The 25,592-nt window shown below is 46.9% G+C and overlaps 1 protein-coding gene across 1 annotated transcript in view; it reads right to left on the reverse strand.

Moving 5' to 3' along the window:
• Positions 1–7,344: 7,344 nt before the first annotated feature.
• The window catches only part of BLM (BLM RecQ like helicase), a 105,899-nt gene continuing 87,651 nt past the window's right edge, over positions 7,345–25,592 (reverse strand). Inside the window, 5 exon segments of the mRNA XM_010384791.2 lie at positions 7,345–7,701; positions 11,742–11,943; positions 13,912–14,034; positions 19,109–19,301; positions 19,741–19,940. Of these exon segments, the coding sequence (XP_010383093.2) occupies positions 7,524–7,701; positions 11,742–11,943; positions 13,912–14,034; positions 19,109–19,301; positions 19,741–19,940 (896 nt within the window). The 3' untranslated portion in view covers positions 7,345–7,523.

The following is a 25,592-nucleotide window of genomic DNA, read 5'->3' on the forward strand; positions in this document are numbered from 1 at the left end:
ACTGTGCCCTACTCCCTCACTCTTGCAGATGGGAAACCAAGGATGAAGGAGAGGAGAATGCCTTGCTCAAGACCTCAGAGCTAAAATTCCCAGCAGCTGTGGTTTGTATTCACCTGGGGCTGGCAGCGTCGGGACCACCAGGAGGCCAGGTGGAAATGCTCACCCTTGGGGTGCACCCCAGACTTGCTGCATTGGAAGCCGTGCCACAACCAGCCCTCCAGGTGACCGAGGCTAACACAAGTTTGAGAACTACTGCCCTGGCCCTTGCTTTCTCAGCTGGGACTGAAGTTCTGCACAGGTAGGACCCACTGACAAATTTTTACCTCCCAACTGCTCCATGCACCTTGGTCCCCACAAAAGCCTTCCTCACACAAGTAAACTCTGGAAGCACAGGATAGGAAAGAGAGCTAGAAGCAGACACTGTGGTTACGAAAATCTTCACATGATAAACAATGCAGCCCAAAGTGAGGAAACTGGCTTGCTCTTTCAGCACAAATAAGACGCCGACTGGCCAAAAACATTAGTACACAAGCAAAAGAAAACCTAGGCCAGGCACCGTGGCTCATGCCTGTAATCCCAGCACTTTGGGAGGCTGAGGTGGGTGGATCACCTGAGGTCAGGAGTTCAAGACCAGCCTGTCCAACATGGTGAAAACCCATCTCTACTAAAAATACAAAAAATTAGCTGGGCATGGTGGCGGGCACCTGTAATCCCAGCTACTCGGGAGGCTGAGACAGGAGAATTGCTTGAACCCAGGAGGCGGAGGTTGCAGTGAGCCGAGATCGCGCCATCGCACTCCAGCCTGGGTAACAGAGCAAGACTCTGTCTCAAACAATAACAACAACAACAATAAAAATAAAAAACAGAAGAGAAAAGAAAACGTAGGCCGGGCACAGTGACTCATGTCTGCAATCCCAGCACTTTGGGAGGCCGAGGCAGGCGGATCACCTGAGGTCAGGAGATTGAGACCATCCTGGCTAACACAGTGAAACCCCGTCTCTACTAAAAAAAAAAATAATAATACAAAAAACAAAATTAGCCAGGCGTGGTAGCGGGCGTCTGTAGTCCCGGCTACTCTGGAGGCTGAGGCAGGAGAATGGCGTGAACAGAAGGTAGAGCTTGCGGTGAGCCGAGATCGCGCCACTGCGCTCCAGCCTGGGCGACAGAGCGAGACTCCACCTCAAAAAAAAAAAAAAAAAAAAAAGAAGAAGAAAATCTAAGTGAAAACTGAAGCCAGCTGGAAAGCAGCTTCTACTTATCCAGATGAAGCCAGCAGAAGTAACAAGGGAGGCTTCGGTGACCTGGGACACCGTTCCCACTGGCCTGGTGCTGGCCAGGGGGCTATAGGATTTTAAGGCCCTGCAGCCTGAGGCCCCGTCTCCTCCTTGTATCTTATCCTCCCATGAGAAGGCAGTGAGACAGATGTCTTCACAGCGCCCCTGCACCCACTCACCCACCCATCCGCTCATCTATCCATCCAACAAGCTGTTTTTAGGCACCTGCTGTGTGCCAAGTCCCTGGGACTGGAACCCAGATGTGGGGCAAAGGTACAGACCCTAAGCTGAGGCCTGTGGAGAGAGTGGCAGGCCCTATGGGGCAGGGGTCCTGGCATGTGTGCTGGGGTCACCCCCATTATGCCCACTTGCTGGGCTGGAGCTCATACAGGCAGGTGGCCCAGCCCAGGGTGCGCATGTCCTCACAGTGAGGTGGTGGCCAGGCTGGCACAGGGCGTTTTCTGCTCAGGAAGGGTGTCCCGTGGGTGGGCGCTGTGTCCTTTCTGCTCTTCCTAGGTGAGGAGGGGACCACAAAGGAGAGCACAGGGTGGCTTCAGCGGGAGTGGCTGGACACTGGGATGGTCAGCCTGGAGGTCACTTGGCTGCTTCAGCCCCCTGGGCACCGTCCCCCAATCCCAGTGGCCCAGGTGCCCTGGGGTCTTCACCCCCACCCCCGCATACTCCAACACTGCTCTCTCCTCTCCCCAGGGCGTTTCCCTCCCTGTCTGTGCCCTGGTTGAGGCTGAACCATGCCTGGAGCACTGCTCTGGCCAAGAAATGTTTGTGGAATATCTGACCAAAAGGATGCCGCAGCAGCCCTGGAGGTCAGGACCAAGGGGCATGTTTATGGTGCAAATGAGACACTGGGACTCAGAGAGGCCACAGAACTTGCCAAGGGCACTCGGTGGCTGAGGAAGGGGCCGGGTGCCCACTCCAGACTGGCTTTCATTTGGGTGCAAGGGACCTGTGGCGACGATGGCCGCACGGGTCTCTGTCTTCATATTAACATCCAGCCTTGCAGGTGGGTGTCTGTGGTGGGGCTGGCATGGGCAGACCTCTGATCTCCCTGGTGCTAACTGCTGAGTTCATCTCTGGGGTTAGCAGGGTTAACTGCGTCCCCGTCACAACGTCTCAGTGCTTCCACAGCTGTGGGGGCCACAGTGGAGGGGGCCATCCCTTTCTGAGCCCAAGCAGGGCTCTGGGCAGAAGTCCCAGTGTCTCTCAGTGTCTCTGATGTCCTTCCTTCCAGGCGGGGGTTTCAGGTCTGGTAGTGGTGGCTCTTCAGACCCTTCCTCCGCGTCAGCAGTTCCCGGGACACCATTGCCACCTCCTACCCTAAGGGTCCCTGCTCCAGGTTCTGTCCCACTGAGGAGAGTCTTCCCTGCAGGAAGCAGGGACCTGAGCTCTCCGCTCCACTCCTGGCCCAGGCATAGTGCCAGGGCCTGACCTTCATGGGGCCTTGTGGCTCCTGGCAGGGACTGAGTAGATGGGGCCGGGACAGGCAGACGCCTGTGGCCTGTGTGCGTGGCAAGCCCTGTGTGTGGGACCCATGGGGACAGACAGGCTCTCTGGGGTGAACTCCCACATCCTGAATAGACCCGAGCCTAGACACCATCAGAGTGCCATTCTGGCACCTTGCCAGGGTTCCCCGAACCCTCTGGGGGCCGTGGAACCACACAGTTGAGCTGTGATGATGCCAGAACCCCAACCTTCACCTTGACTAGCTACAGGGACCAGCCTCAGGCCTGTTCCGGGATGCCTTGCCGTGTCTGGGGCTTTCTGGACTCTACTTCTGGCTTCTAACTTGTCCTGTCCTTCTTCCCAGTGGTGACCCTGTGGGGGAGGGTCCACAGCCCACCCCAACCAGGGAGGGTTTTCTCCCTTCCTCCTTCCTCTCCTGCCAACAGGGAGCGTGGGCCAGCTGAGGAGCCTTTCCGGGGTGGGAGGAACAGCAGCGTGAGTGCATTTTGGAAAGCAGGAGCCTTCTGCAGGCCGAGGGGCTTGTCCCCGAAGTCCTGGGTCTGCCCTGCACAGCTGCAGAGTTGAGCCCCTGCCTACTAGTGGTTGCTGCACTCATGAACTGGAGCACCTAGCAGGCTCTGGGCCAGGCTCGGGTCCCCTGGGTGTGCCCCACCAGCTGGCTTCTCTGAGCCCTGGCTTTGAGGCCACATGGGGCTGTGGCAGCTGCACTGAGGGAGAAGTGGCTGCTGGAGCCACTGGGGATTTCACTCCAGCTGCCACAGAAGACCCATCAGCCATTGTCTCTGCCCAGAGGCCTCTGCAGCAGGGGGTCCCAGGCTGGGGGAGGTTGACAGCTGCTGTCTGCTGCTCCCCACCCAGGCAGCAGCTCTGAGCCAGAGAAAGAGCCGGGCTGGGACTCTGGGAGCCTCCAAAGGACAGGGTGGGCCTCGGGGCCTCAGAGCAGTTCCAGGCGGCTGCAGGAGTGGGAGAAACAGCAGGTTCTCAAGAAGAACGAGAGGGCCTGGACCACAGCCTCCGCTTCCTCTTCTGGAGAAAAGCCGCAGCTCAGCGATGCTGGCTGATAATTCTGCAGCCTCTGTCCCTGGAGCCTGCAGCAGAGGCCAGGAGTTTCGAACAGGTGACAGCAGGTAGCCCCTGAGGCTCTGGCTGGAAAGTGGGGTTGGGAGAGGAGGTTGGATAGTTCAGGGAAAGAGCTTAGATTCTTGATGCCACTGAACTTGTCTGAACTGGAGCACTTCTTAGAATGAAAGTGAGCTGTGTTAATTATCACACCAGGACAACGGATGTAAACTGGGACTCTTCAGGGCAAATCGAGATGTGTATTACCCTACTTACTACCACTTACTAGCTGCGTGGATTTGGGCAAGTTACATAACCTCTCTGAATTCTGGTTTCTGCATAAAAAAGGCCAACATCATGTGCCTGCCTCCCAGGGCTGTGGGAGGGATGGAAGAAGTGAATTACCTGAGTTCCCGAAACAGCCCTTGGCACAGTGCTGGTGGGGTGGGGGCTCTCCGTGCTTATTCTTTTCCTTTGAGAGTGGTTGGTTCTGTGTCCCTGGAGGTGAGCAAGGGCCTGCCTGCCAGCATTCTGCAGTGTGAGGGCCTCAGCAGAGCGTATGTGCAGCTGCAGAGCCAGATTCCAATCCTGCCTGTGCCCTCCAGAAGGGTGACAAGTGAGTGTGGGAGAGTCAGGCCTTCCCGTACCTAGGGGAGGGTGGGCCCGTGATGGGTCCCAGGCTGGCACTCCCTGGTGGACTTGTGCCCTCTCCTATCCCAGGTGGTGGCAATTTGTGCCCATGGAGGGGCACCAGCAGGGCCCAGCCCAGAGAAGCTTTGCTGTCACCGTGGACCTGTCTTTGGCTTCAAGGCCTTGGCATCGGTTCAGAGAAAGTTTGCCTGCTTCTGCCCTCCTGGGGTTGTGCTGGGCAAATGCAGAGCCTTCCCTGGGGGTCTGGGAGGGCTGGAAGATGAGCTGGAGGAAGGAGGCTGCTTACATTTTCTGTGCCTGCTCCCAGGTCCTGAGAAACTGAGAAGACCCTGTTCCAACCCAGAATGTTTTCTTTTTTTTTCTTTTTTTTTTTTTTTGAGACGGAGTTTCGCTCTGTCACCCAGGCTGGAGTGCAGTGGCCGGATCTCAGCTCACTGCAAGCTCTGCTTCCCGGGTTTATGCCATTCTCCTGCCTCAGCCTCCCGAGTAGCTGGGACTACAGGCACCCGCCACCTCGCCCGGCTTAGTTTTTTGTATTTTTTAGTAGAGACGGGGTTTCACCATGTTAGCCAGGATGGTCTCGATCTCCGGACCTCGTGATCCGCCCGTCTCGGCCTCCCAAAGTGCTGGGATTACAGGCTTGAGCCACCTGCGCCCGGCCCCCAGAATGTTTTCAAGAGTTGGGTGTGGGGTCTGGCTCTGCCACTTGTGGTCATTTGAGCTTAGGCAAATCAGAGGTCTCTAAGCCTCAGGTTCCTTGCTGGGAGGCAGGGGCGAGCCACCCTGTCATCTTCCCAGGGCATGGGGAAGGGCTATAGGTAGTGTGGGCCCCACATGGCCTCTGCTCTCCAGCTTCAGGCCCCGCACATGTTATTTTCATCTGTTCCCCCACAGCCCTGGGAGCCCCTGGAGGCACAGCCTGCGACCCTGAGGGATAAGCTCCATCTCCAGAAGGAACGAGTGGATGAGGTCAGAGCCCAGCAGTGACCTGTCTGTGCTGGGGTCCATCCCCACCAAGGCCAGAGCTGCTGCAGCAGGTGGAACGGACATGTCTCCTGCCAGATGCGCTGGCTGGATCAGCAACTCTCCAAGGTGGCCTCATGCTGTGGACATTAACCCAGATGCCTCAACTTCTGGCTACTTTGTCTCCTTTCCATTCCTCATCCCCAGAGAAGGTTCTTCTGGCCAGAAGGATGGCCTCTGAAAATGTCAGATCCGGAAGGCATCCGTGCTAATGGTGCTCAGCCCTCAGTAAAGTCACCTGGCCAGTCAACCCCATTAAATGCGGAGCCAAAAGCCCACAGGCGGCAGTTGGGGCTCACAGACAGCCCAGGAGGCAGGAAGTCAGTGTGCTACCACAAGGGTGGGTCCTCAGGGTGGGTGCAGGGTCCCTCTCAGGACTGAGTCACCAGGCGGAGGCCACATGGCTTCTAATCAACCCCTTCTTCACACCTTTGGCTTTGGCACAGGCAGGGTCTTCCCAGCTATACCCTCCTGAGTGAGGTCACAGGTAATACCACACAAGGGGCAGGCTGAGGTGTGTGTTTCACGACTTATGCCACTTCCTCGCTGCGTGGGACCCAGACAAAGGTAACCTATAGCTGAGAAACGCATGTCTGCAAAAACGGGGCCACTGGAGTTCAGGCAAGAGAGGCCAAAATCCTACCTAGGATGCTGGGACCAATCAGCCCATTATGGAGCATCCTGAAAAGCGAGGCCACCACAATACCAAAGGACTAGAGGAACTGCCACACACACCACCCAAACAACCTGCCAACCTTTCTCACTGACCCCAAATACTGGGATATTATCCAGTGTAAATTTGTAGGCAAAAGAATGAACTCACGTGGTTTTATCATATTTTTATTCATGGAGATTGACCATTTTCACGTATTTGCAGAGCATGTGTATTTCTTTCCTTCTTTTTTTTTTTTTTTTTTTGAGACGGAGTCTCGCTCTGTCGCTCAGGCTGGAGTGCAACGGCATGATCTTGGCTCACTGCAATCTCCGCCTCCCGGGTTCGAGAGATTCTCCTGCCTCAGCCTCCCGAGTAGCTGGGACTACAGTTGTGCCTGTACACCATGCCTGGCTAATTTTTGTATTTTTTTTTTTTTTTTTTTTTTTTTGAGACGGAGTCTCGCTCTGTCACCCAAGCTGGAGTGCACTGGCCAGATCTCAGCTCACTGCAAGCTCCGCCTCCCGGGTTCACGCCATTCTCCTGCCTCAGCCTCCCGAGTAGCTGGGACTACAGGCACCCGCCACCTCGCCCGGCTAGTTTTTTGTATTTTTTAGTAGAGACGGGGTTTCACCGTGTTAGCCAGGATGGTCTCGATCTCCTGACCTCGTGATCCGCCTGCCTCGGCCTCCCAAAGTGCTGGGATTACAGGCTTGAGCCACCGCGCCTGGCCAATTTTTGTATTTTTAATAGAGATGGGGTTTCACCATGTTGGTCAGGCTAGTCTCGAACTCCTGACCTCATGATCCATCTGCCTTGGCCTCCCAAAGTGCTGGGATCACAGGTGTGAGCCACAGCGCCCAGCCATGAGCATGTGAATTTCTTCTTCTGAGACTAGCCTGTTCACATCGTTGGTTCACCTGCCCACTGGGATGTTTCTGACTGGTTCACAGGTATTTGGTATATGATGGATACTAATCCTTTGTAATATATTTTCTCCTCTTTTCCCCATCATTTGTCTTTTAATTTTGTGTTGTCTCATACAAAAAGCTTTAGTTTCACAAGGGCCCACAGTGTGGCTCTTCCTTTGGCTTCTGGGTTTCGTGTTATGCTCAGAATCTCTTGCACTGAGATGATTCAGCTGCTGCCTCAGACGTTCTGAGAAATAACGGCCACAACACTTGCAGCAGAAGCAAAACATGCTTATTCAAAATAAAATGTTTATTTTAAAAAGAAGAACTATCACCCCCAGCATTTATTTAAATATTAATAGAGACGAGTAAAAATTTCAAATGGTATAAGAAGAGTAACAGCTTTATAGTCACAGATGGTCAGATGCTGACAAACAAGAAGGAGGGTCTATGTACACTGAGATTCGGTTGTTATGAGAATGCATACGAAGGCTTAAGAAACGGCCTATTTATAGGCTTCGGTGGAGCCATAATCCCCAATTTTCTATTGGCTCCTGATGTCACTTGAGAAGTATGTGAGGCTGAACTGGATCCAATGATGCTGGAGGATTTCGTTTTGGAAGGTATCTTTCTACATGTGGCAGACCCCCTGAAATGTGACAAAGAAAAAATCAAAATGTTAAATGAAACCAAAAGTGAATGACCTTCTTCCTCTCAACCTGCACAGAGCTACAATATGACTTTCCTGGGCCTAATGTGTCCTTGTGCATTTTCTGCCTACGAACCCCCTAGGTAAGGTAAGTTTCCTTTACGACTTAAGGAATAAAGGACCGCTGCCCTTCATATAAATTTGTCCTGGATTTGTCCTTCTGAAATGTGAAGGACTGTTTCTTAATTTTCTGACTTGTGACCAACCCACCGCCCCTCTCTCCACCCACACCTTCGGCAGCCTACAGCCAGAGCCCTACAAGAGGAGTTGAGGTTCACATGCCCCATTCATTCCGACCAAATAAAGGAAGTGAAACACCTTGTTGTAAGGCCTCAGCTCCCAGCTGACAGGCACCCCGGAATGATTGGATTTGTACAGTCCAGAGCAAGGCAGCTGTGGGGTGAGCACGTGTGGCGTGGAGCTGGGCGTCTTCCTGGCCAGCCCCAGGAAGCCCCAGGAAGGCTGCAGATGCAGCTTCCTGGGGAGGGCTGAGCTGCCTTATCCAAGGGTGTGGCCTGTCTCTGTCAGGGCCGCGTCCTGCAGCTCCCTGGCTCACCTGCCTACACCCGGAGATCTGCCCGCTCTCCCTCCCAGTCGCTGCCTTCTAAAGCCAAGGAAGAAGCCACCACAGCCGATTACAAAGTCCTTCCAGCATCTCACTTTCCTTGCAGACCTTAAGATAACAGCTTCCTTCCCACCCCTAAATGAAATAAAAAACAAAACCATGAGGCCGGCATGTTTACAGTGATGACTGGTGGGCAGCATTAGCCACAGAAGCCTTTCCTGCTGCTTTTAACCAGGCTGATGTCAGGCCCAACATTAATTCCATGGCACCAGGGCATGCAAGTAGCCTCCCGTCTGAATTGAGGGTACAGGGCCACAGCCTGTGGGTAATGACATTCTGGGGGAGCTCCATGACTTCAACTCTGGCTCCAGGGCAATTTTCCTGCAGAACTGGCAGAGATGCAGCCTGAAGTTTCCCTATGCTGATTTCCTGCTGAGAAATTAAGCCCGGAGCGAAAACCTGCTGTTTATGTTGATTTACAGAATGAATCTGCCAACAGCAGCCTCCATTTCACCTGGGCCATCTATTTACTCCCACTCAGAGAGCCCAGAACACAACTGGTTCATTGTATGTTGTTCTGAAGATGTAAAACTCTGAGGGTAGGGTGGGGAGGTGAGGTTGCTGGCAGAGAGCCACATTTATTCTTTCACTGCACAGGGACTCTCAATCCAGGGAGCAGACTGGCTTGGTGGAAAGGAGAGTGGAGCACAAAGAGGCTGCTCCAAGGGTAACACAAAGTCATACAGTGCACTGGCTTTAGCTGGTAGGGCTTAAAAAAGAATCCCATCTTGGCCGGACACAGTGGCTCATGCCTGTCATCCCAGCACTTTGGGAGGCTGAGGTGGGTGGATCACCTGAGGTCAGGAGTTTGAGACCAGCCTGCCCAACATGGTGCAACCCCATCTAAAAATACAAAAATTAGGCTGGGTGCGGTGGCTCAAAAGCCTGTAATCCCAGCACTTTGGGAGACCGAGACGGGCAGATCACGAGGTCAGGAGATCGAGACCATCCTGGCTAACACGGTGAAACCCCGTCTCTACTAAAAAATACAAAAACAAAGCTAGCCGGGCGAGGTGGCGGGCGCCTGTAGTCCCAGCTACTCAGGAGGCTGATGCAGGAGAATGGCATAAACCCGGGAGGTGGAGCTTGCAGTGAGCTGAGATCCGGCCACTGCACTCTAGCCTGGGCAACAGAGTGAGACTCTGTCTCAAAAAAAAAATAATAATAAAAATAAAAATTAGCCCAGCATGCACCTGTAATCCCAGCTACTTGGGAGGCTGAGGCAGGAGAATAGCTTGAACCCGGGAGGCAGAGGTTGCAGTGAGCTGAGATAGTGCCACTGCACTCCAGCCTGGGTGACAAGAGCGAAACTCCGTAACAACAACAATAACAACAACAACAAATAATCCCATCTTAAACACCCAGGCTCACTGAAAACAAGCATGGAAATTGATGCTGGCTTTTGCACGAGTGTGAGCTTTACTGCTTCTTATCAGTTTAGGTTCCAGGTGATGCTGCAAAGTGCTTCACTCTTACAAGCAAAAGTTGTGAAAATTAAATAAGGGAGCCAATAGCAGTGAACACTGGAATATGGTTTGCTTTGTTCTAATACATAAAAATGAGATGGGAGACCATGTGTGTTTTTTAGGAGTCTCCACAGGCAACATGCAGAAGTGGACATGCTCCAGGCAGGTGTGGGCAGGCCAGTGTCCGCTTCTATCTTTGAAATTGATACTAGGCAGGGTTGGCCTCCGATAAGCCCTCCCCAGGCCAGGCCTCAGCTTCCTCTTCAAAAACCCAGGGTGTTGAGCCAGATGCCTTTTAAGGTCTCTGGCTCTGTGTGAGTTACGGAGGAAATGAGTATTTCCCAAAGCGGAGGAATAAATGATGGAAATAAGAAAACGTCTTCACTTAAGAACATTTACTGATCACTTGCACACTCAAAGCCACAAAATTAAACTAACGTTTTCTAATGCCTTTAATTTCAGTACTCTGGCAGGAGAATTAGCACATACAAGATGTTTGTTTATGGACTTAACAAGAAAATGACAATTTGGTAATGTCTGCCTTCCTTTCCCTTCCCCCACTCAATTTTTGTTTTTTATTACCCAGAAGGACAAGAGGTAGAAAAACTGCAAAAGAAAACACAACAGCTTGCAAAGTTGACTGGACTTTTTTTTGGTTTCTTTTTTCTGCAAGCAATTCTGTTACAATATGCAGTTACTTTGGGGTCACATTCTCAAGACTGATGGAATGGTCTCCCTCCTGCCAGGCCTTACCTACTAGCCAGAAGGCAGAGGGTGCCCTGGCAGAAAACCAAAAAAGGGCTGTCAGGAAACAATGCAATTATTTAGAAAGAAGGACACTGCCAAGATCATCACACAGATCAGACCGTGCTATCTTTGTTGTTCCCCTGGTGTGCAGAAAGCACCCAGCACAGACATGTCCCAGACGAGCGGCCCAGGTAAACGTGGGAAGGGGAAGACAGAAGCCATTTATGCAACCCTAAAGAGGCCTGGCTTGACTGAACTTTTGGTTTCTCTGTTGTGGCTTCTTCTTGCTACCCCTGCAAAGGCTGGGAGGTCAATTCTCCCAGGTGTTAATGAAAGGCAGGGAGTGTGCACACGCCTCAAGGTGGAGATCCATGGGATTCTGCAGCAATAAAAGCAGCAGAGCAAGTACTGACAGAATCGTAAAAGTCACGAGGACACAAAACCCTTTGTTATTTATTCAGCTAGTGTATGATTTATAGTATTTTAGGTGGAAAAGTCTCTTAAGAAGAGCCATCATTCCAAACAAGCAAACAAATATCTAAGGGAAGATCAACATGGAAGACATCTTTGCAAACAAGAAACATTAGTCAGGCTGAGTGCAGGGGCTCACGTCTGTAATGCAGCACTTTGGCGAGACCAAAGTGGGCTGATCACTTGAGCTCAGGAGTTTGAGACCCACCTGGGCAACACGGGGAAACCCCCACCTGTACAAAAAATACAAAAATTAGCCAGGAGTGATGGCATACACCTGGAGTCCCAGCTACTCAGGAGGCTGAGGTGGGAGGATCACTTGAGTACAGGAGGCAGAGGTTGCAGCCAGCCGAGATTGCGCCACTGCACTCTAGCCTGGGCAACAGAGCCGGACTTTGCCCCCGAATAAAAAAACAAAATGAAAGAAAGAAAACTTTAGTCATAACTATTAGTCAGTAGATGTTTTAAACATCTGAAGCAAATATTTTTTGTGGTTTCTTGAAGCAAATATTTTTGCTTTGGATCAAACCTTAATTGTCACTCTATTAACTGGGGAGGCAATATTTAATAATGGCTTATTTTAATAAATACTTCAAAGCAAGGCAGAGCTGTAACATTTTTGTCCTTTTTTCTCTTGTTCCCTATATTGCAAAAGATGTCACAAAACCTACCCCTTTGCCTTGGAACCACTGGAAGCAGTTTTTCTCCTCTTAGACCTTTGGGAAGCTGGCATCTTTTTCCTCTTCCTTTCATTTCTGGTTTTACTTGTAAAGTAGTGGGAAGATACAGGTATTTCCTCGTTGAGCTCCTCAGCAGTACTTCTTCCGGGGCCTCTGCTGCCAGACAGGCTCATCCCTGGGGAACTGTCTTCAGCTACAAATGGAAAAGCAGATGTTTACAGGTGATGTTGCACTGGTCCACGTGTTTTTAGTCTATATGAAGAGACACACTGCAGGGGCCTGTTTTAGCAGATAACCTGGCTTCTTCCCTGCCATATGGATTCAACAGTTCAGCAAGAACCAAACCTTTTTTTACTTCACAAAGCCCCAAAGTGTTCAATGGCAATTCATTTTTAACAAAAGAGAATCAGAATTCATTTAAAAAATTTGTGATAGTCTTGAAGTTAACTAGAGACATGAGGTTTAGCTCATACTGTCGCATATGGCCTGTATTCCTATTGTTGATCGGGCAGTTAGTTCTCGTAGGCAATTCAAAAAATATCAAGTGCTATAAAGATGGCAGGCAATTTTACTTATTTTAAATGTGCTGAAAAAATTAGCTCAATATAAGGGAAACAAATGGTTCTGTATCTCCTCTTTGAACAATAGTTTCTTAGTAAATGAGCATAAGAAAATTCTAGACCCTATTTTACTCTTTACAGACAAAAAACTTGTCTTTGCACAATGGTTGAACATGTCACATATTATGCGAGAGGTGGGACTGCATGAAAGCACACATTTGCAAAGAAGATGGTAATTTCCATAAGTATTTGCATCCCAAGGCACCCAAAAAGCATGAAACCTCCCTATAGATAGGTCACACGGACACCCAGTCTCCATTTCCTGGCTGGTCTGGTTTGTCCTACAGGCCACCCTACAGGAGCAACATGGAGGGCACAGGACTCCACCATGGCTGCTCCAAACCTGGCTGTCAAAATGTATTCAGAACAAGGCTTTTAATGGACGAATTACCATATAGAAGAATTTATAAGAACCTGACCAAGTGTGGTGGCTCATGCCTGTAACCCCAGCACTTTAGGAGGCTGAGGTGGGTGGATCACTTGATGTCACAAGTTTGAGACCAGTCTGGTCAACATAGTGAAACCCCATCTCTACCAAAATATACAAAAATTAGTCAGGTATGGTGGTGCGTGCCTGCAGTCTCAGTTACTGGGGAGGCTGAGGTGGGATAATTGCTTGAACCTGGGAGGCAGAGTGAGCCAAGACTGTACCACTGAACTCCAGCCTGGAGTGAGACTCCAGACAGACTCTGTAAAAAAAAAAAAAAAAAAAAAAAAAGGTGACTGGGGAAAGAAAGAACTTGAACCATCTCATCCTGCTCATCATTTCCATCACCCTTGGGAAGACCCACACACTGCCTGTCTGGAAGCAGGAAGAACACTGAATTGGGCTTGTCTGTTGTGTCCTATTACATGGTGATGTTATCAGAGGGCAGAAGACTTCTGTGCTCTCAATATCGCCTGCAACAAAATACTTCGTTGTTCTCATTCCCCCCTGGTCAATGATTTCTAAAGCTATAATGATGATGAAGCTCATGATTAGAGGTGCCACAGGACAGGCCTAACGTGACTCTGGGAACATCTGATAATGACGCACTCAGGCAGGTTCTGTCAATGACTAACAATAGTAACATTCTAGTTTCATGCTCATTTCTCCAAAACATTTAAACACTAGTCTTAAATTTTATCTTTAGACATGTTTGTCAGATAACATGTTCCTTCCTTGGTGGAGGAACCTGATTCACAAAGAGGCTATTGGTGGCCTGCCAAAGATCACACTGCATGACACGGTGGCAGATCTGGCACCGGCACCCAGGGCTCTGATTCCTCGAGCACTTGCATTACAGGAACTAGCAACCCCTGGGCCCAAAGGTCCCCTTTTGGATCCTATGAGTAAGTTCAGAAGTGGCACCCGCAGGGGGCAAAAGCACTAGTGTCCTCTCAGAGGTGACTGGTACACCACTGGGGGCTGACTTGGATGTCAGTGTGACAAGGTGTAGGAAGCATTCACACAACCCGGAAACTGCATCATTCTAATTCAGTGAGATGCGTCACTTCACATTAAACAGGCTTTTAGAGAACACACATGGCTGTATACTAACCTGGCGATGTCCACTCAGAGTATTTCTGTAATACTGAAATCACTTCCGCACCATATTTTTCCAGTTTGTCTTCAGTAACACCATCAATTTGAAGCAAAACCTCAGGATCAGAAGATAAAGATTCTGTGCAGAGGCATAAAATTAGGAATTTAAATTATCACCCATAGAAAACCCACTGAATTCATGCTCATTCACGCATTCAGCACATGTCTGCTAAGTGCCAACTAACTGCAGGGTACTGGGAACACAGGCCAATTTTGTAAAAGGCAAAGTTAGCACCTCAGAGGCAGCAGACGGGCGCAGAGGGCAGGAACCCACCATCCAATTCCAGCGGCACAGGCCAGGGCAGAGCAAGGGCAAGAGCCAGGGCAGGAGGAGGCTGAGGGTGGGACTTGTGCCATGTGCGCAGAGTGGAGCAGACTTGCTCTTGCCCACTATTCCCATGGCCAATACTCATCTAACTGAGACTGGCATGCCCTGTCTTTACTGAGAAGGCTGCATTTCTATTTCCAGCTCCAGCCTCTTCTCTGTACTCCAGACTTGTACACCCCACCCTAGATGGCATAACCAAATTGTTACTTCCTCCAGCACAAACTTTTCTTCCTCCACTCTTCCCCACGTGGGGTGAGGCAATAAGCAGCCAGCTGAGTCCTCTGCATAGAGATTGCATATCAGTCTTGCAGCTAGACAAGCCTGTCATTTAAAGGTCACCCTGGCTGCTGTATAAGACATTGACTGTAAAGGAAACAGTAGAATCCAGGAGCCTGGTGGAAGCCATTGCAGGAGCGAGTGAGGATGGAGTGAACTGGAGTGCAGTAGTGGAGACACAGTGAAGCAAGGTTTGGGTGAGTTTTGGAGGCTGGCTCTGGAGGACTGACTGATGCACTGGCTCTGGGTAGCGAGGGAGTAATCATTCCTATGGATCTGAGCTGAGCAAAGGGGAGATTTCGAATCCTTTCCCATCTGTGATTTTCGTATCATTCCCATGTTTAGAGGAAAAGCAACAGACTGTGGACAGAACAGAAGGTTTATGAAGGGTGTTTAATGGAAGATAAAGTGGGAGAGGCAGGAAGAAATGTAGACCCTTGATAAAATGTATACTTTATCTGGGCAGCTGCTGTAGTTTTACTAGTTTTTGAAAGATTAAAATGTACATCACATTCACAGCTGGAGGTAATGAGGACAGTTAAGAAACTACACTAATAGCCTAGAAATAACATACCAGAAAATACCATATTTCATCAATTCCAAGATACACACCTTTTCACAATTTAGCATTCCTGAGGTCAAGTTGTGTCTTAGAACTGCTGATGGCTAAATGGCAGCTGCCTTGCGGTTGTTACTGCTCACGCTTGTGAGAACTTAGTCACAGCTATTAGTAGTACTGTCAGCATGTCAACAAAGTCACTGCACTGTTTGTACCTCATGTATTGAGTCTAACTGCCATGACATGTCTTCAAAAAGACTATACTGTGATGGTCGGGTGCGATGGCTCAAGTCTGTAATCCCAGCACTTTGGGAGGCCGAGACGGGCGGATCACGAGGTCAGGAGTTCGAGACCATCCTGGCTAACACGGTGAAACCCCGTCTCTACTAAAAAATACAAAAAAGCTAGCCGGGCGAGGTGGCGGGCACCTGTAGTCCCAGCTACTCGGGAGGCTGAGGCAGGAAAATGGCGTAAACCCGGGAGGCGGAACTTGCAATGAGCTGAGATCCGGCCACTGCACTCCAGCCCGGGCGACAGAGCGAGACTCCGTCTCAAAAAAAAAAAAAAAAAAAAAGACTATACTGTGATTAGCATTAAAAAAGTGATTGTGAATGCAGAAAAATTCTGAAACAGAGTAGCAAGGAACACATTTGGCATTAAGAAAAGCACTATCTGGCTGAGCGCGGTAGCTCATGCCTGTAATCCCAATACTTTGGGAGGCTGAGACAGGGCGGATTGCTTCAGCCCAAGAGTATGAGACCAGCCTGGGTAACAGTGAGGCCGTGTCTTTTCAAAAAAATGAAAAAGCTAGCCACGCATGGTGGTACGTGCCTGTAGTTCCAGCTACTCAGAAAGCTGGGGTAAGGAGGATCACTTGGGCCCAGGAGGTCTAGGCTGCAGTGAGCCGTGTTCAACCACTGCACCCAGAATAAGATCTTATCTCAAAAAAAAAAAAAAAAAAAAAAAAAAAAAAAAAACCAAAACAAAAAAAACCCAAGCAGTATTTGTCTCTGAGGACACATGCCCACAATTCCACAGTTTCTTGCAAGTACAACCAAGTGCTTTACATGACCTAAGAAAGAAGACACCTAAAGTAGATGAGGCAGCATTACATCTTTGTTACTGAGAGATGTACAACCTTCTGTTGACACCTTCTGGTATCATCAAGAAACCACCACCTTCAAAACAGAACTGATAACAGAGGTTTCAATTAAATCCTGGGGAAAATAGTGGAACACTCTGGAAATGCCTTATGGCTAATGAGAATGTTAGTGATGACACAGGGAAAAACAAAGACATGGACAACTCAGTTAAAAAGTGACTCAGAAGAGTCAGGCTTTGAATGTGAACTTTTATAGGTACCTACAGTAATTTGATTATATGTATTTTTCATATAGGCACAGAGCTGTGGATAATAAAAATCAATGTCTAAATCAGTAAAAAACAGTTCTTTCAATAAAAGCACTGTGTCATAGTTTAATTAGCAGAATTTTTTCTTCCTTAACAGTCCATAAAGTAACAGTATCTTAATATAGCTGGCATCTTAGAGTCAGTGAAATATTGTAATGATCGATTATGGTAGAATAGGGAATGAAGAAGAGAGAAGGTGATGATTATGAGATTTTATGAAGAAGAACATGGAAAGTAATATAGCCCAGTTGGTCAACTATATGAAGACGTTGTTTTCCAGGAACTCTACTACTGAAATTCTGGGTTGGGCTATCTGCCCATGGAAATAACTCAGACCAGTAAGTATTTATTAACTAAAGACATAGCAGTGTGCTAGATCCAGATGCAAAGAAGCATAAAACACAATCTCTTCACTGCAGACTTTTTTTTTTTTTTTGAGATGGAGTCTCGCTCTGTCGCCCAGGCTGGAATGCAGTGGCGCGATCTTGGCTCACTGCAACCTCCACCTCCTGGGTTCAAGCAATTTTCCTGCCTCAGGTTCCCAAGTAGCTGGGAGTACAAGTGCCTGCCACCACACCCAGCTAATTTTTGTATTATTAGTAGAGAAGGGGTTTTACCATGTTGGCCAGGCTAGTCTCTAACTCCTGACCTCAGGCAATCTGCGCACCTCAGCCTCCCAAAGTGTAGGGATTACAGGTGTGAGCCACGGCACCCAACCTATTACAATATTACAGTTGGTCATTACAATATTTCACTGACTCTAAGATGCCAACTATATTAAGATACCGTTATTTTATGGACTATTAAGGAAGAAAAAATTCTGCTAATTAAACTATGACACAGTGCTTTTTTGAAAGAATTGTTTTTTACTGATTTGGACATTGACTTTTATTATCCACAGTTCTGTGCCTATATGAAAAATACATGTAATCAAAGTAAACGGTGGGCGCATGCCTGTTATGCCAGCTAATTGGGAGGTTGAGGCAGGAGAATCGCTTGAACCCAGGAGGTGGAGGATGAAGATATTTGTATATAACACAGCTAAACACTATAAGGCAGGCAAATAATCAGCACAAATAATGAAGTGATGTCTCGTTTTAGAAATTACAATAATCCGGCCGGACACAGTGGCTCACGCCTGTAATCCCAGCACTTTGGGAGGCTGAGGTGGGTGGATCACCTGAGGTCGGGAGTTTGAGACTAGCCTGGCCAACATGGTGAAATCCTGCCTCTCGGGTTCAAGTGATTCTCCTGCGTCAGCCTCCCAAGTAGCTGGGATTACAGGCACCTGCCACTACGCCTGGCTGATTTTTTTGTATTTTTAGTAGAGATGGGTTTTGCCATGTTGGGCAGGCTGGTCTTGAACTCCTGACCTCGTGATCCACCTGCCTCGGCCTCCCAAAGTGCTGGGATTACAGGCATGAGCCACTGCGTCTGGCTGGATCATTGTAATTTCCAAAACCAGACATCACTTCATTATTTGTGCTGATTATTTGCTTGCCTGATAGTGTTCAGCTGTGTTATGTACGAATATCTGCAACCTCCGCCTCCTGGGTTCAAGCTATTCTCCTGCCTCAACCTCCCGAGTAGCTGGGATTACAGGCATGCGCCCACAATTTACTTTGATTATATGTATTTTTCATACAGGCACAGAGCAATAATTACAATTATACCATATATAACATATATAGGGTACCATTATACCATATATAACAAAGTACTGTATATATGTTAAAGAACATATTTTATCTTAAGAATGAGTTTAATATTCAACAGTCTTAGATGTCCTTAAAAAAAAAAAAGAATAAGTTTCAGCCGGGCGTGGTGGCTCACGCCTGTAATCCCAGCACTTTGGGAGGCTGAGGTGGGTGGATCACCTGAGGTTGGGAGTTCAAGACCAGCCTGACCAACATGGAGAAACCCCGTCTCCACTAAAAATACAAAATTAGCTGGGCATGGTGGCGTATGCCTGTAATCCCGGCTACTTGGGAGGCTGAGGCAGGAGAATCGCTTGAACCCGGGAGGCAGAGGTTGTGATGAGCTGAGATCGCGTCACCGCACTCCGGCCTGGGCAACAAGAGTGAAACACCGTCTCAAAAACAAACAGTAAAAGAATAAATTTCAATTGTTTCTCTGAGATTTTAATCCAGAGATTAAATAAAAACAACTGAGGCCAGGCTCAGTGGCTCATGCCTATCTGTAATCCCAGCACTCTGGCAGGCTGAGGCGGAAGGATCGCTTGAAGCCAAGAGTTTGAGACCAGACTGGGCAACATGGTGAAACTCTGTCTCTACGAAAAAATACAAAAATTAACTGTGCATGCTGGTATGTACCTGGAGTCCCATCTACTTGGGAAGTTGAGGTGGGAGGATCACTTGAGCCCAGGAGGCTGAGGCTGCAGTGAGCCATGATCACATCACAGCACTCCAGCCCGGGTGACACAGCTAGACCCTGTCTCAAAACAACCCCCAAAAAGAAACAAACCACTGAGATATATTTATCACTTAAGGAGTTCCCTAGCAAGATTAACTTTCGGCCTATTAATCTGTGCCACGTAACAAAGGATACATGCGTCCTCACCTGCAAGCTTCTTGAGAGTGACGGTATTAAAAATATTGAAGTAATGGACACCAAAAACTTTCCCCAGAGATTTGCAGACTTCTGTAAGTTCTCCAAGACATTTTTTAACCATCTCTTCCCTCTGAGATACTTTTGCTACTAACGCTTTTTGTTTTTTCACACTGCTGGAATTTTCTGTTTCCATAAAGTCTACCTTTTATGAGAGAGAAACAAATGACAGGAGTGGGTATGTGTGCACTTGTACCCATACAGGGGCTTTATTTAATGCATAATTGCATTTTTGGGGGGTAATTCTATTCTGTCACGCAGACAGTGAGCCCCCTGGGAACAGGGGCTGTGTATTCTCCATCTTCGTATCTCTACTGTCAAGCATAGAATAGCCTCTTGATAAATGTTTCTTTAATGAATATATAAAAATTTAGTGACCTGATAACCCATTAAATTACTTTTGACATTACTTGGGTTGAATGTTAAGATCTCTTTCCAATTTAAGAAGAACAGAATATGTTCATATAGAACAGTACATATAAATTCAGTATCTATAAGCTTGGACAAAGACACTATACTTCACAGTAATATATTTTGGTTCAACTCATTGTGAGATAATAAAATAAACATGAAAAATACCATACCTTTAAATTGCCATTTAGTACAGTTTGGGCTTTATTTCCGAGCATCACATACGCGATTGCCTGGTCGTTGGCATTGATATATAAATCTTCATCCAAAATCTTGTCAAGTATCAGCTTTTTAAAAAGTCTTTCGGCATTGTGTCGTGAATAAGCAGATCCTTTTCCAAATATACCTGACTGGATTTTTGCACTCTTACTCCCTGAAAAGAAGGTACAGGAAGTAAGATGAATAAATGTAGGTATATCATCACCCTCAAACAGAAGAGGCTAAAAAGTCATTTATGGACAGGTTTGGATAGATGTAATAGATCACAAACCCCTGGCACAGACACTCATTTCTGTAAAATGAGAATATTTGAGTAGAACGCTAAAATTTCTATGGTTGTATGTATTTTTCCTTATCTTTTTACAATACACATGGACAAAAAACAGCAGCAAAATTATATTGGAGCAAATAAATCAAAGAAAGAGTTTACATAAACCGTAGTAGCTTTCTATCACTGTGCTATGTATTAGGGTAACTGTCCATTACTTATCTAGTTACAGTATTTTTTTTTTTTTTTTTTTAAGAGAGAGGTTCTCACTCTATTGTGGAGGCTGGAGTGCAGTGGTGCAATCAGGGTTCACTGCAGTCTCAAACTCCTGGGCTCAAGTGATCCTCCTGTCTCAGCCTCCTGACTAGCTGAGATAACGGGTGCAGTCCATCACACCCATTTATTTAAAAATTTTAAATATTTAAGTGCATCTAGTATTTATCAATTTTTTAAATTTTTGTAGGTACATAGTAGGTGTATATATTTGTGTAGTACATGAGATATTTTGATACAGGCATACAGCGTGAAAAAAGCACACCATGGAGAATGGGCCATCCATTCCCTCAAGTATTTATCCATGGAGTTGCAAACAATCCAATGACACTCTTTATGTTCCTTTATAATATTTAATTTTTTTTGCAGAGACGAGGGTCTCACTATATTGTTCAGGCTGGTCTCTGTAACTCCTGGCGTCAAGCAATCCTCCCACCCTGGTCTCTCAAACTATTGGGATTACAGGCATGAGCCACCGCACCTGGCTACAAAAAATTTTTGACAGTTTTATAAGTACTATCCCTGGTCCTGTTATCAAAACTGCTACTAGTTGATAATCCAAGTATTTAAGTCTATTCTTTTTGTCACCCTCACTAATGAAGCCTATTCAAATTCTCAAAGAAAAGCACAACACCCTATAAGGTACTCAAGGGGAGAGATGAAGACAGGAATATGAACACACACCTCCCTCTTTCTCTTACCAGCCGAGAGCCACAGTTGGCTGGATCCTTTGTTTCATTCACAAGCTGCTGTAACTGCTAATGTCTTCATTATAAACACAATTTTATTGTAACAATCTACTTAAGAGACCTTGTGACATTTATAATAATCAGAATTAATGGTTATTATGTAAAACTTTAGCTCTGTTTTTAAAGAGTTCCAAATAATTATATTATTGTCAATTTCAAATGGCTTCTGGCCATATATCCTGAATTATTCAAATTTTTCTTTAAGTAATGTATGTCCCTGAAAGGTCACATTACAGAAACAGGACTACTGTTCTGCTAATGAAAGGCTGAGTGGCATGGACCAACCTTACTGCTAAGGACAACTAAGAAAGCTGGCTGAAATACAGTTTTTTTTTTTTTTTGAGTCAGGGTCTTGCTCTGTTGCCCAGGCTGGGGTACAGTGGTGGGATCACAGCTCACTGCCACCTCAATCTCATGGGCGCAGGTGATCCTCCCACCTCAGCCTCTGGAGTAGCTGGCACTACAGGTGCGTGCCACCATGCCTGACTAATTTTTGTATTTTTGATAGAGACAGGGTTTCACCAGGTTGCTCTTGAACGCCTGGGCTCAAGCAATACACTTGTCTTGGCCTCCCAAAGTGCTGGAATTACAGACATGGGCCATTGTACCCAGCCAGAAAGGTTTATAATTAAAAGCAATATTCCCCTGACTCATCCTTCCCTTCCCCAAGGGAATCACTTTTTAAACAGTTTTTTTTTTTCAGCTCTTCAGGTGGTTACTAACACACAGAAGGACCTGAAATCTTGCCTTCTGTCCAATAGCCTGACATTTATCTATTGCTCTTGCCCCTTTACTATGAAAGATGAGGATTTATCTCATTCATACCACCCCCACTTTGTTTCATTCTTCTCTGAATTTTGCTAGTTATATGATACTATTGGGTCATGTACTAATTATGTTTCTAACTTTAGACAGAACTTCTGACCACTACCCCTCCCCACAATGTGAGATGTTATTAGTACCCAAGCCTTCCCTGTATATGCCGTCTTTTATTTTTAGTGATTGTACTTTTACTTTTACATCATCAATATTAACATTTACATCTGTTCTGTCCTGTAACCACGTTTAGGTCTATATGTAGATTTCAATCGTTGTTTACATGATAACAAATTTCCTTCCCTAATTGGAACAATGTCATGACTCTTATGGAACCAAAAGGAGAATGTTTATGGATTTTTTTTGTACATTTTACTAATTCTTCAAAGTCATGTTACAATTTTTTTTTTTGAAATGGAGTCTTGCTCTGTCGCCCAGGCTGGAGTGCAGTGGTGCGATCTCAGCTCACTGCAACCTCCGCCTCCCAGATTCAAGCGATTCTCCTGCCTCGGCCTCCTGCGTAGCTGGGATTACAGGTGCACACCATCAGTCCCGGCTAATTTTTGTATTTTTTTGTAGAGATGAGGTTTTGCCACGTTGGCCAGGCTGGTCTGGAAATCCTGACCTCAAGTGAAACACCCACCTTGGCCTCCCAAAGTACTGGGATTACAGGCATGAGCCACTGCACCTGGCCACAACTTCCTTTGTTTTATATTTGATCTTGCTCTCTTGTATAATGTTTTCCCTGGAGTTTCTAAGGTCCTCTCTCGTTTTTTGTTTTTTTTGTTGTTGTTGTTGAGAAGTAACATTTGCATTCTTCACTGTTACCAATAAAACCATTCCTTTCTTACTCTCTCTGTATGTTGGGTGGGTCCTGTTCCTCCTGATTTTTTTTTTTTTTTTGAGATGGAGTTTCACTCTTGTTGCCCAGGCTGGAGTACAATGGCGCAATCTTGGCTTACCGCAACCTCCACCTTCTGGGTTCAAGCAATTCTCCTGCCTCAGCCTCACAACTAGCTGGGATTTCTGGCACGTGCCACCACACCCAACTTATTTTGTATTTTTAGTAGAGACGGAGTTTCTTCCATGTTGGTCAGGCTGGTCTTGAACTCCTGACCTCATGATTCGCCCGCCTCAGCCTCCCAAAGTGCTGGGATTACAGGCGTGAGCCACCATGCACAGCCTCCTCCTGACTTTTGTTAGTTTGCGTGGATTGCTTACTGGCCCTGCTGCCTGACTGTGATGATGGGTTTTCTTCACTGGACCCGTGGGTGGGTTCCACTGCTTATCAAATCATGATGTGCGCTTACTTTCTTTGCCTGCTGGTCTCCAGGATTGCTGATATTAAGCTGATGTCAGTCTGGTTTGGGTTCCTGTTTTCTTTCCAGAGCTTTCAGGATTGTCTCTGAAGGGGTCCAGAATATGCCACTATGGCATAAAAATTATTTTGAGCAGAAGGCATCTGAAATCTCTTATCTGCCAAAAAGCAGGGCCTCCCAAAAGAACTTAGTTGTCATAAATTCCCTCCCTTGGAAAAACCAGGGAAGGCTGACCCTTTTAAACAGAGATAAGGCTTCACACCACACTTAAACAGACATTGTCATAAAAACCTTGTATCTCCCATCTGGTCTCCTAACAGTCCATCTGTCTTTCCTAACAGTCATTTGTTTTTCTGTTAAGTGCCCCCCTCCTCCTCCCCTTCCTCTATTAAGATGGTATATAAGCCCCACATTCTAACTGCCCCTTTGAACCACATTTTTCTGTGAACTCCTATCCACACATGACTAAATCTGACTTTTCCCTTGCTAATCTGTCTTTTGTTGGTTTAATTTGCAGGCCCCATCGGTGAATCTAAGAAGGGTTGAGGAAAAGGTTTTCCTCTTTGACATGTCTTTAACTCTTAGTATTCTCAAATCTCACGGCCATATGTCTTTTTTTTTTTTTTTTTACAGGCATCCTATTTGGCATTCAGTGAACATTTTAATCCAAAACTTTTATCTCTTCCACTCTAGGAAGTTTTCCTATATCATTGGTTTGATAATTCCCTTTATTTTCTATTTCCAAAATTTTTGTCAGATTTTACATCTGCTGAGGATTAATCCTTTCTATGCTTTCTCTATTTTCCATACATCATTTTGATCAGTTTCTAAATTTTCTTGACTTTATTTTCCAACCTCTCCACTAAATTTACTTTGTCAATCATTTAAAATTGACAGCTCTTTCTCATTTTTGTTTCTTTTCCATTATTCAATTATTATCTCTTTATTTTAAAAAATCTTTAAGACGATACTAAGGAGTCTTCTCTCCCCTCTCTCCCAAACTACTATATTCAATGATCTCTATTACCCAGGGTCAAATATTCTATTTATTTGGTCTTCCTCTTTACTGTCCATTTCTTTCTTTTTTTTTTTTTTTGAGATGGAGTCTTGCTCTGTGCCCAGGCTGGAGTGCAGTGGCTGGATCTCAGCTCACTGCAAGCTCCGCCTCCCGGGTTTCTTTCTTTTTTTGAGATGGAGTCTCACTGTCACCAGGCTGGAGTGCAGTGGCTCACTGCAATCTCCATCTCCTAGGTTCAAGCAATTCTCTTGCCTCAGTCTCCCGAGTAGCTGGGACTACAGCTGTGCACCACCATACCCAGCTAATTTTTGTGTTTTCAGTAGAGACGAGGCTTCACCATGTTAGCGAGGATGGTCTCAATCTCTTGACCTCGTGATCCGCTCGCCTTGGCCTCCCAAAGTGCTGGGATTACAGGCGTGAGCCACTGAGCTCGGCCTTTACTGTTCATTTCTAAGTAAATTTCAGGGACTAGGTGAAACTTTTTAGGTGGGTTTCTTCTGTTATTTTCTATCTAGATTTATTTCCTCCCAAATTCCTTCCCTGAATGGGGATATTTAATTGTCAGGTTTGCTTTAGGGTAAGTAGGTGGGACCAGACTTTAGGTAGGCCAGGAAGTTCCCAAAGGCCACTTAGGGGCTCTGACACCTAATTCAGCTGCCCTTCTACTCTTTAGGCAATCACTTCATTTACTGTTGTTCTTGAGTCAATTCCAGGCATTCTATGCAGTTCTTTTGTGGGCACATTTTCTAATTTTCTTTTTTTTTTTTGAGACGGAGTCTTGCTCTGTCGCCCAAGCTGGAGTGCAGTGGTGTGATCTCGGCTCACTGCAACTTCCTCCTCCTGGGTTCAAGCGACCTACCTGCCTCAGCCACCTGAGTAGCTGAGACTACAGGCATGTGCCACCATGCCTGGCTAATTCTTGTAATTTTTTTTGTAGAGACGGTATTTTGCCATGTTGCCCAGGCTAGTCTTGAACTCCTGGGCTTAGGCAATCCTCCTATGTTGGTTTCCCAAAGTGCTGGGATTACAGGTGTGAGCCACCATGTCTAGCCCTGCTTCGTAATTTTGGCTCCCTTGGTTTCACTCCTATCCTCTTGTACCTCTAGACTTCAAGACTGATGCTTAGTGTTGGGGTTTTGCCTGGCTGATAGTCCCTTTTCTGTTATAAATCTTCCCTACATTCATTTTGGGTTGTGGCTTTATTGCATTTTGTTCTATTTGTCAACATGCTTCCATCCATTTCCTAAGTCTTTTTTTTTTTTCCGAGACAGAGTTTCGCTCTTGTTGCCCACGCTGGAGTGCAATTGTGTGATCTCGGCTCACTGCAACCTCTGCCCCTTGGGTTCAAGTGATTCTCCTGCTT

This window comes from Rhinopithecus roxellana, chromosome 5 (genome assembly GCF_007565055.1).
Source record: "Rhinopithecus roxellana isolate Shanxi Qingling chromosome 5, ASM756505v1, whole genome shotgun sequence".
Taxonomy (NCBI): Eukaryota; Metazoa; Chordata; class Mammalia; order Primates; family Cercopithecidae; genus Rhinopithecus; species Rhinopithecus roxellana.